Consider the following 12,012-nt stretch of genomic DNA (forward strand, 5'->3'; position numbering starts at 1 on the left):
CCACCAGTTAAGCCAACTGCTGCAGGACCGCTGCTCTTCTTGTTGACGCTGGAAAGCAAGCAGGAAAGGGTGGGAGACAACAAGAGGGAAAAAATGGAGTTTCTAAGACCACACCAAGCAAATGGTGCTCCTGAGAGTCTGTGTCTGGCAGTGAGCCGCCTGAAATATTTGTCCAGATGGGAAGGAACTGCAACTTACTCATTCCCTGGTGTAGCACAATTGTCTCCTAGAAGCTACACAAGTGCTGCACAGTAGGAGTTACTGAGGGTCATAATTTGAGTAGTAAAGTATTGTATAAGGAAAAAAAATCAAGTTCTAACACTCAGAGATCTTGACACTGCGGAGTTTAACCTCACTGTGCTTCTGTCTCCTCTCTGTAACATGAGAACATCACCTGGCACATTCTAGGAATACAGTCAAAATATGAATGATCTGAAGTACGCAAGACTCAGTAAGGAAATCTATACTTTGCATCAGGCTCTGGGGTAGATTCCCCTTGGCAGTGGGGATCCTGTACCTTTGATGAGGTGGAAAAGCTCTGTTCAAAGACGAGGATGCAACCATGGCATCATGGCTATGGGCAGCCTGGTGTGGTGGTTGGTGACCCTGCACATAGCAGGGAGGTTGAAACTAGATGATCATTGTGGTCCTTTTCAACCCAGGCCATTCTATGCTTCTACGATGATCAAAAGATACCCCAAGGAGACTGGCAACAAGGCAGCCTTACGTCTGGGGCTTTCTGACTGTGCAGTCCTCAACTTCAAAACTTAATATATTTGTTCTGAACTTTTCAGTGTATGTTAACAGAATACTAGGTAAAAGGTGGCACTTTTCAGCCATATGCAATCAATGAAATAAGTATGACTTGTTGTGTTTTGCTCTAATGAGTGATCATGATCTGAGTAGAGCTCTCATTACTTTTAAATATTCTATTAATACCTACCTTAAATTCCTAAAGCAATGGCTTTCCATAATGGCACAGTGGTCCAGAATTACCCTAACATTAAACCACCAGTATTTAATATGACTTTTCAGGCCCCACTCCCTTGTTAGAGTTAAATCTTTGCTCATTTCCTTATCAATGGGCAGAGGGTGTGTGCTTCATGATGGCCTAAGCAACTCTGTTCTGCTAGTGGCAAAAAACAAAAATTCATTTCACTGCATATTCTTTAAAAAGTAGTAAACACTAAAATTAGTGCATTAGATACCTTTTAACAGCTTAATTTATTTTCCCCATCTTGAACTGATTGAAAAACAAGGAACAAGCTTGTGAATCCTAACTCAAAGCATAAGCATAGCAGGACATAACCACTGTGTGAATTACCTCTGCAAAAAGAAAAAGCAGAAAAAAGCTAAAGCTGGCATTTGTATCACTGCAGTGAGTACACGCATTGTTCAAAAACCAAATCCAGGTCAGTGATCAGAAAGAGCGGCCAGGAGTTGCTGGGCAGCACAGCTACAGCCCCAATAGGAGACAGCATGGGGCAGTCCCAAGGACCACTTGCTCCTCACCTCTGCTGCAGGGCAATGGGATGGAGGGAGAAGAGAAGCACATAGCACAGCTTTTTCATACACAGCTTTCTTCCCACAGCAGCCCAGCCATGCTGTGTATCTCTCTGTGTACCAAGGCTCAGCTGTCTTCTTGCTGTCTTCTTGTTCCATTGCCCAGCTGTGTGCTGCCCTCTGCTTCAGCACAGAATGCAGCTGCAGAGCATCTTCCCTAAGAGCTCTGGAGAAAGGCTTGAACAGCCTGCCCTGCTCCCACTGCTAAGCCCATATGGGGCACTGCAGGCCTCCTGGTTCTCTTCCAACCTGCACGAGGATATGATTTTTGTGAGAAAAGGAGTAGCTATCTTGTGCTTGCCTTCTTCGCTTTGCTTTGTTGGCATCTGAAACTTCAACAAATAGATAAAAAAAAAGTGAAGTAGATCAAAAGAGTAATTACATGAGTGCCGACAAAGCTGTTACCAAAACGATGACTTTACTGCCTTTCTTTGTCTTGATGGTTGGCCTATGACAGCAGACTGATGATTATAACTGCTTTTTGTTTTGGTCCCTGATCTTGAGTACTAACTACCAATTTTGTCTCTGACTGTCAGAGCTGAACTATGGATGTGTACTTCGGGAGAAAGAGGGAACTTGTACACTGCCCACCTGAGTATGGCTGGGTCTACAGCAGTGGAGAAGAAGCTGCTCTGGCAACCAGCAAATAACGGCACATTCAGACCAGCCTAAATTGCTACCTTCCCATTAACAAAAGTTGGAAGAGGCATAGCAATATGCGCTACAACTACAGGGACTGGAGGAACAAACAAATATAGAAACAAGGACAAAAATCCTGCAGACATAAAAGCATCTCAACAGCAGAACATCCTTGAAATCAACAGATGTTATTTGAACACATTTTGTTATGCTGTCAGATAATTCATTTAATTAAAGGGCACATGTATTCACGTCTCACCAGTGTATTATGAACAGCGCTTAAATTATGGCAATGCATAAACCCAGGACGTTAGTGTTTTATCCACCCTTACCATAAAGACTGACTCCATCAATTTTAATATGCAGTCAATTTAAGAAGTTGGCTACGGCTTCATGGCAGCCTGCCCAGGTCCTTTGCTCAATCAAGCAATAGTTGTCTTTGACCAAAAAAGAAAAAACAGACAGTGTCATTGCTGAGTGTCTGCTGGCATTAGCTTCCAGCACAGGAGCATGCAGATTGCACTCAAAGGCATTCATACTTTGGGTAACCATAACACCATAGAACTGGATGGCTTACTAGTTCATTATCAAAACTATCCACTTTCAGATTTGCTTTGCAAAACTTACTATTCCACTTAAATCCATTAATTTGTTTGTGCCTATGAACCAACGTGCTGCAGAGACAATGTAGATGCCTGTATCACACACTTTACCCCCATATATACACCACCAGCACGTCAGGGTGCCCTAGGCAAGGTCATTGAGCTCTAAACACTGTGTGGGATGTGGCAGAGAAATCCATCTTTACCAATTAGCCTTCATTATTCACAATGCTACTCATAAATCTTGATGTACAGCTTTCCACTGCAATAACTCTGCCTCGCACTCTGCGGACGCCCTGAATCTTTGACTTGACGAAGCATTTCACAAACTCAAACCAGCCCTATGTTTGCACTCTCCAGTGCATGTGCGGCTACGGAGCGGTGCCGCAGGCGTGACCCGACGTCCCGCAGCACGGCACGGCGCCGTCCCGCTGCTCTCACACGGGGACGGGAGCCCCGCGAGCAGCGAGGAGCTCTAGAAGCCACGACAGCGCCTGAAACGAAGCTGTCCATTTTGCTCTGGGACTTACGGTCCTCTCCACGTGCAAACCCCCAGAGGAACGCACCCGATCCTGCCACGGCCTCATAAAACCGACGGCGGCGGCAGGTGAGCCCGATCCCCGGAGAAACAGCCAGCCCTCGGGGCTACGTGCTGCTCGCCCACAGCGAGCCCGAGGCAGGACCGCAACCGCCGGGACCCGGACAGGTGCTGCCTGTACCGCGGCTCCCGCCCCGCCCCGCCGCCCGCGCCGCTCGAGTCCCCGCGCTCCGGCGCCCCGAGGCAGGTGCTCCCCAGTGCCCCTGCGGACTGACCTGCGAGCCGCCGCTCTCTGACATTCCTCCACAGCAAGTCCCAGGCTTTGGCGGTGGAGTCCCGCAGCTGCTCGCTCAGCGACCGCCGGAGCTGCGCCTTAGCCGGGAAGCGCTGGCCGCTCATTCTCGGAGGCTCCGCATGCCGCCCCGGGCAGCCCCGCTCCGCGCCGCCGGCCGCACGGGGCCGCGGGGCAGCCCCGCCGCAGCCGCGTCAGCGCCGCTCCGGGCGGGCGGCCCCTGCACCTGAGCGCCGCCCGCCCCCGCCCCGGGGGCCGCCGCTCGGCCGCCGGCCTCCCCCAGCGCCCCGACCCCGGCGCCCGGCGGCTCGCCTCCCTCCCTCTTCCTCCTCCTCCTTCCCCGTGGGACGAAGGCTCGCCGGGGTCCGGCCCCGCTGCGGGGCGGCGTGCTGGGGGCGGGAGGCGGCCCGGAGGTCGCCCCCTCCGTGAGGGGCCGGCAGTGCGGGGTGGCCGCCTTTGGCCGGGTGCCCGCTTATCCCGCTCCCCTCGGGCTCAGGCACCTCGATGCCTTGGTGTCCTGTGCATCTCTTGTGACCCAGCTCCTACATTTCGTGACCCTGCTTGTGTTTTGGAAGCCTTCATCTGAGCTCTGTCCCATCACAGTCCTGCTGCCTTGCAGCCGGCACCGAGGCCCAGGCTGGCATGCACAACCCCAGGTACTCAACCTGGGGCAGCTTGACACACTCGGGCCCACAGCACCCACTGCCCCGTCCCCCTAGGATAGCTGAGGGCAGCCAGTGGCTGTGAAGTAACAGCGCAGTCGGCTGCAGGGGGTTATCTTTTCCTCGGGAAGTACTGATGGCCACTTCACCCCACCACCACTTTTGCCGGAAGAAGACGGTTTTTCCAAGTCTCCGCTTATTAACTGTCCACCAGAGTTCAGCTCACTCTCCTCTCAATTACGTACCTCCTATTTCTTTACCACTTTCTCTGTGTGCCACCCACTCATCTTCCGCCTGCCTCCCTCTGCTTCATTCCTCCCATTCCCCCTTTACATTATCTCCTCTAACAAGTTTCTGAAAGTGTTCACAGCTGAACTCTGGCAGTCACCTCTTGCAGACATTGGCAGACAGAAAGGAATCCCAATTCCTCCATCCCTAGACAAGTCAGAGAACAACATTGTGCCCTTACCCCATTTGGGAAGCCCAGCTGGGGCCTCTCCTTCCTTTGGGATCTGGGAAATATTGTAGTAATGATTGCCCTTTTCCAATCCTGGCTGCCCACAGAGCGGATGGTTCCCAGCATTACTGGCAGCATAGTGATAGCAAGGAAGGACAACATGGGCTTAATTTCATTTGGTTGCAAACTATTATTTATTACTTACTATTTTTGTGGAGTGTCCATGATGTGCAATGAAGAGGCTGATGTGAGTGCCATGCACTGAAGCAGTGGAATACCCTGGTGAAGCAATCATGTCAAACATAACAGATATCCCCATCTTGTTTAAATTAAAATTGTCTCTGCCATGTCGGCATTACCCACGCAAACTATAGGCAAACACACAACCGTGTTCCACATTACCACTCAATTACACTGATGTCTTTTGCCTACTTGGTGATGTTGTCATTGTTCTTAAAATGCTTAGAGCTCATCTTAAGCTGCTATATTTTATTTGATATGGTGGACATGATGTAATTTACAGAACTTGTGAAGGCGTATGTTATTTGTCCTTCGGCAGTTCCAGCTCAACATCCTCCCTCCATTTGAGTGGACAAAGTCCCACAGGGCCATATGCACCTAATATCTGGATGGGTGACAGCATAACCATGTAAATACCCCCACACCTGCTGATGTTAATAGAAGGAGAGAGGATTACAGCTCTTACAACCAGCTCCTCTGCTTCATAAATCGGCTTCTGACCTCTGCCTCACTTTATTTAATTCCCCACAAACACAGAAATACCAGTAACTCGCAGCACTTGTTCTCTGTCATGGGACCCAGCTGCTAGGAACCAGGCAGCGATGCCTAATAGAATCATAGAATCATTCAGATTGGAAAGGACCCTTAAAATTACCTAGTCCAGTTGCTAACCCATCCCCACTATGCCCACTAACCATGTCCTTCTGTGTCACATCTCCACATTTCATGAACACTTCCAGCACTTCCCTAAGGATCCTGTGCCAGTGCACAGGGCACTCTTGCACTGAAGAAATGTTTCCTAATATCCAACCTGAACCTCCTCTGGTGCAACTTAAGGCCGCTAACTCTCATCCTAGTAGTTCATTTCTGATACCCTGCTCAGCAGCTGCATAAAGATCAACTGTGACACAGCTTATAAATGAAGCCACATCTTCAGTTTTAAAGGTTTTGTACCACATCATTGCGTCACTGCCCACAAGTCCTGGTCTGTGTCATTCAGCAGTGTGACCCAGCAGTGCTCTGGTGGCCATGCTTGCAGGTGCCCTCTCACCATGTCCAGCCTGACTGGGAGATGGTCTTCATTTCTCTTGCTGGTGTCTGTGATGGCCAGAACACTGTAATAGATATCCTCTTCCTTTTTGTACCACTTGGAAGATGTTACTTTATCAAAAATGTTCCAAGACATCTCAGTTTACTGACAATGGCCAATTAGCACTAAGTTACTAAGACCTGCAAATGCCACGTTATCTCGCTGCAGGTTACTGAGATAAACCCAAACGATACGGTTGTATTTCATAATCAGCAGCAGAACAGAACTAACAATCCTCTATTGATTCTGTGGTTGGCATTGACAAAAATCTTTACAGTTTCAGGTACCTGCCGTTATTGTGGAAAATTAAATCTGGCAGTACAATCAGATACTGTACTTTTCTCCCCAAAGAAAACATTGCTGCTGAGTAATGAGGAAATGCCTCATGCAGCAACTGGGCCATTCCCATTCTATGCTTTTAATCATAGTCAGTTGTTCAAAAGTCAAGTTACCAACCCAGGTACTTCTGATGCATCGCACCTGTAAGCAGCACTTGCAATACGAGCAGTGCTACACAGCCTGCTGGAAGGAAGGTATGCACTGGGCATCATTCTCAGGTCAAAGACTTTCCACTTCTTCTTAGGATGTTAGAGAGTAACTGAGAGGTGGCCTTCTGGACCTCCTCACACATCTCTTGGGTAAGGGCATAAGTAACCAACTGACCAGTGCTCTTGTCTGCAGGATTTTGATATCCTGAACAAGATGGATTTTCCACAGAAAGAGCAGTTTTCCTGCTTCATCCTGTCATGCCAAGATGGTTCTGTTGAGATTAATTATCATAAAAACATGATGTATGATGAAAAGGAGAAAATTCCCAGCTGCCCTAAAATAAGTTATCTATGAAGTCTGTCTTTTCTAATCGACAATAGAATATTGGCAGTGTTTGTCTCTGGAGGTCTTGCACTCACATACAAATCTAACCTGATTAGACCTGTGCTCTTATGCCACTGTGGTACCAAAGTCTAATGTTCTTATTACGTATTTAGCAACTTGTATTTCCTCTCAATCACTGTGGTAATTAAATGTCAAGTTAATTGATATTACATATAATCTGGCTTCTCATTAGCAGTGCGTTTTTAATTTGTTGCAGATTCTGTAATGCAGCCTGATCCAGTCTTAATAAAGTCCCTATAAAAACTGCCATGTATTTGATAAGAACAGAATTGGGCCGAAGGGAAGAGAAGGATGCCAACATATCGGTTTGTCATTTGTTGACCACTGAAGGACTACAGAAGAAGTGTAACTTCTTTTCTTTTTGACCTCTAGACCTCAGTTATGGGCAGTCGGGATTTTCTGTTAGTTTAACGCTCTTCAGTGGACAAAAGCTCCTCAACTTGTGTCTCTTAAAAAGAAATAACAAAACAAAAGAGGAAATCAGTTAGTATTATGAGATCGCTCATGCAATCTCATGTTTACTGCTGTAATACCAAACTTTGTAATACACCCAAGTCCTCAGGAACTGCTTGTAAGTTAATGAAGCTTCTTGAAATTTATCATACTCCAAGTGGTGTTGTGTGCTTTTACAGCCTCAAACAGTCACTCAGACAGTCCAGATATAAACATATCGAGTGATATTTATAACTTTGGCAATGATCTTTATCTCTTTGGGGGTCCTACAGCTCTGGAATTTGTTTTCTGTCACAGGCCAAATGTCCTGAGACCGATGTTGCAAGTCTGGGTTACCACGAGAAGGGCAGAAAAGATTTGAGGTTTTCCAGTACTTGTTCTGCCAGTAGCAGACTGCAGGGAATTACATGGTAGTTCTGTGGTTGAAATTCTGTGAATAGTACCAAGGGCATAGGAGTAGGTGTTCTCTTTTACATTTAAGTAAACAAACAAACATTTTGGAGAGAGGAAAATAAGAATCAGTGTGAATGAGGACAAAATGTCACAGCTTGTTCCCTGGCACACTCTCCTTGCTTGTTATTTCTATGTTTCTATCATCATTTTAAGACAGCTTCAGTGGGGATCAGTTGCAAAGCAGCTTCTCTCCTTATGGAGAGACTGGCACCTGTCTGTTCATCCCTCTCCACTTCAGCTTTCTGAGGCCCTGGGAAAGGATCACCCCGCATTTTGCCAGCAGCAGAGCACTGCTGGCTTTCATTAGTCAGGGCCAGATTCTTTCACTTTTGTTCGCAGTGATTAATGCTCAAAGAATACAGACTTCTTGCAGAATTCAATGTGCAGAGGCTCCAGGCTCAGATATAGACCCTAGTAACAAAGTATCTGCTGTTTGACTGTGCCCCACCTCCCTTGCTCAAACTGGCATGGAGGGGGTGGGTGTAGGGGTAAATCAAGCTTTTCTTCTGCTCGTATGACATATGGTAATTTATTATTAATAATAAACTGCATTATCAAAGCACCTAGAAGCAGAAATTGGATGGAGCAAAAATACAATCTTTGCCCTCAGGAGACTGCGAACTAAATATAAATCAAGATACCAGTGGAGAGAGGAGTTAATTGGGGTAGGAAGGGTAGCGTGCAAGAGGACAATAAAACAATGCTGGCCAGTGTAATAACTTCTGGTGTTCACACAGTAGAGTTAAGTTTGGAGGCAGTGACACAAAGCAATTTACAAGATGGTCTCAAGGGAGGTCAATGCGATATCTTACTATATTCAGAGGACCAACTGCCAAACATGAGGGGCAGTTTTAGAGAAAGCATGGCAATGTAATGAAGATGTAATGAGTAGACAATGAAAGCTGGCATCCTGTGCAGACAGACTGTGGGAATCAAGCTTTTAATATCGTGCAAATGATAGATAGGGAAGGCCTACAGCCTTCAGCCAAGTGGCCTCCACTGGATGCAACGTAAAGGCAGGTGAGCTGCAATGAGCAGTGCAGCGGGGCACTGCCAGGGTATTTGCCTTTGGGATGCACTGCAGTAGACCAGACTGTGTCTATCAAGGCGGAGTAAATGAGAAAGAGATGAGATGACACACACAAGGGATAGAAGGTTTTCTACAGCAACCGTGATTTTCACCCATCAAGCTCCTTCTGACATATGATTAATTTATTACAGAATAAAAGTTAGAGAACATTTTCTTTGCCCTCCCTCCTTTCCTTCCTTCCTCCCTCCCTCCCTCCCTCCCTCCCTCCCTCCCTCCCTCCCTCCCTCCCCCCTTCCTTCCTTCCTTCCTTCCTTCCTTCCTTCCTTCCTTCCTTCCTTCCTTCCTTCCTTCCTTCCTTCCTTCCTTCCTTCCTTCCTTCCTTCCTTCCTTCCTTCCTTCCTTCCTTCCTTCCTTCCTTCCTTCCTTCCTTCCTTCCTTCCTTCCTTCCTTCCTTCCTTCCTTCCTTCCTTCCTTCCTTCCTTCCTTCCTTCCTTCCTTCCTTCCATTTTTTTCAGTAGAAAAGAACTGCCATTTAGCTATTTTTACAGTGGAGTAGGATTTTCACATGCCAGCCAATCTTAACTTGGACTTCTCTCCCCTTCTCAAGCTGTAGTTAGCTCCTGTACGTTCTTTCCAAATAATCTCTCTACCTTTCTTATTTTGCCTGCTTAACTCAATCTACCATGTCATATGAGAAAGGAGTTAGGAGTTGAACTACATGATCCCTATGGGTGATTCTAATGCTGAACTCCAGGGTAAGGCCCTGTGTGAGAGGCAAGAGTTCTGTGAGTGATGCAAAAAAGGGACAGGGAGGTACTGTGGCACAGATGGCTGTTGTCTAAGTAAAAAGTGCCCACTTCTCCAGTGCCCACTTCTAGCAGGAGAAAAAACTTAAACTGAAAGTCTCTCTGATCTGCAGCCACAAAAGTCCTTGCCTATCTCTCAGGAGAGAAGAATGGCCAAAACGAACCAAGTGCCAATAAACTTTTGCTTCCTTTCACAAGATGCTCTGTGGACATCTTTAAAATACAGTATATTGCAGATACAAAAGCATAGGCTGGGCAAAGCTGGTCGCTGTAGAAACAGTTCTTCAAAGATTATGCAACTGGGAATGTGGAATACATTTTATGTGCTTAAATACAGTATTTTTTAAGAGCTTGACATTTTGAGATGATTAATGTCTCTGAAAAAGTGCACAGATATGTTGAAACAAGAAATGTCTCAGCACAGAATATTGCCCCCATTCTTCTCATTCTAGCTTCTGGGATCTGTTTTCTTTTTCCCTACTTCTTAGTTGCTTGACAAAAATATACTATTCTAAATTACATCTTTCTTTGGTCTCAAAGTGCTCGTTTCCTTAATATTGTATTGGGACCTTGTATAAACCAGGACTTTTTAAAAATTTTATTTCAAGTTTCCAGCTGCTATTATCATCACAGTTGAAATAATTGGAACATTTGTGTAAGAAAGCCTTGCAGCAGTCAGTAGCAATTTAGCACATAGCATATCTGGATATTGGTTCAGAGACCTGAGAGCTTGTTGTTTTTTTTTTTGTATAACTCTCCTGGATTACACAGTCAAACTTGATCAGCTTTGACAACAGGTTCTAACAACAAAGCATTGGAATTGTTGCCAAGACCAACTTACTTATAAGTAAGAACTTCAGCTATGCAACAGCTCATGTGCACACACACTTTCCCAGATTTTAAGCTACTGACTGATGGGCAGATATTGCCAATAATAATATGTTGTAAGCTGTGCATTTTTACAGAGCTTCCTTTGCTGCTTGTTGTGCATCTACTATTTAACTTCTTTTGCAGATTTCTGAAAATATTGAACGGAATTGAAATGCAGCCATTTCTGGAATTTTGCATAGCAGCTGTGTGACGGCAAAGCAATGCCACTAACAGTTTTTTACAGGAAATAAAGAATGTCCTCTCCAGTTGCAATAGGGGATAGGATTTCAGAGAGGCAAATTCTAATGACCAAAGTCACAATTTGGCTGAGGTCCAAGTTAACTCCTATTAATCTAAATAATTATATGAGGTCTTCAGTCATTATATTAAGGCTGATTTTAGATTTATTTTTACTATCCCAGTAAACAGGGACTGGTCGGCTGGTCACAGCATTGTCTGGGTCTTACATGAGGAAAATCTAGTTGCCATTGAACATCCTTTCCCAAAGCCCCACAGGGAAGGTTTGCCTGGCAGACCAGAGCCCACCTAAGCCCCCTCCATCACCCAGCTCTGGCTTTACAGTGTTCTGTGTTCCAGCAGCTCAGTGGTACCCTAGTTCCTGCTGGTGTTAAGGAACTTAAGCTGAGGAAGAATGCTTGTTTCATGACATTTAACAAATCTGGGTATTCCCACTGAGAAGCAGGATGTTCACGCTGTGAAGAAGGGGCTGGCCTAGGTGGATCTACAGCTCTTTCTGTCCAAAAATGTCTCTGTTTCTGTGAGAACATTTTGGTAATATCAGGCAGCACCTGTATTCCATTAACTCCAAAAGCATTTCATTGTTTACAGTAACCAGGAAATGTCGACGCCTGTGTTAGATTAACAAATCAGCAGTAACAACTGTACTTTCAGATTTTAGAGCCGAGCTGAGAGCGGTTTGCTGTGAGTTGCTGAGGGCTCTCCTTTTCTTAGTTGAAACACGAACAGACCCATTGTACTGCCCTCGACACTGCTCAAGACAGCAGGGGGAATAAAGTTATCAAAGGATGTCTGATACTGGCTCAGTAATGGCTTCATGTAGTTGGGTAGGTAAAACATAAATAGCTGTGAACTAGAAGTTTAAAACTGATTTGTGACATCAAATCTGTAGCTTCGTTACCTTTATTTTGCTTACACTATTCTTACCTTTTGCATGTAGTTGAGCGGGTTCACAAAATGGCTTAATTTCAATCAATACACAGTATCTTGGAAACAAAGCTGTATTATATCTTTATACTGACAATACTACATACTGATGTGCTGCTGTGTAATCACAGTCTCTATGAAAGAATGCCACTGTGAAAATGAAATAGTCCCCACCACTTAAACCAAAAATTATTGTGATCTTTCAGATGGAGCCCCACTTCTCCATGGAAAAAGCAAA

The 12,012-nt window shown here is 45.7% G+C and overlaps 1 protein-coding gene across 4 annotated transcripts in view; it reads right to left on the minus strand.

Annotated features, from left to right (window-relative positions):
• STARD13 (StAR related lipid transfer domain containing 13) overlaps positions 1 to 12,012 on the minus strand; it is a 297,110-nt gene that overhangs the window by 139,833 nt on the left and 145,265 nt on the right. Inside the window, exon 1 of one of the 4 annotated variants that reach the window (XM_052671006.1) lies at positions 3,618 to 3,756. The exons of the other annotated variants lie outside the window; for them this stretch is intronic. Within the exon in view, the coding sequence (XP_052526966.1) occupies positions 3,618 to 3,741 (124 nt within the window). The 5' untranslated portion in view covers positions 3,742 to 3,756. Of the gene's footprint in view, positions 1 to 3,617; positions 3,757 to 12,012 lie in introns of those variants that run through there. 4 annotated transcript variants of the gene reach the window in all.

Source organism: Tympanuchus pallidicinctus, unplaced genomic scaffold, assembly GCF_026119805.1.
Source record: "Tympanuchus pallidicinctus isolate F22 unplaced genomic scaffold, pur_lepc_1.0 scaffold11, whole genome shotgun sequence".
NCBI classification, from domain to species: Eukaryota; Metazoa; Chordata; class Aves; order Galliformes; family Phasianidae; genus Tympanuchus; species Tympanuchus pallidicinctus.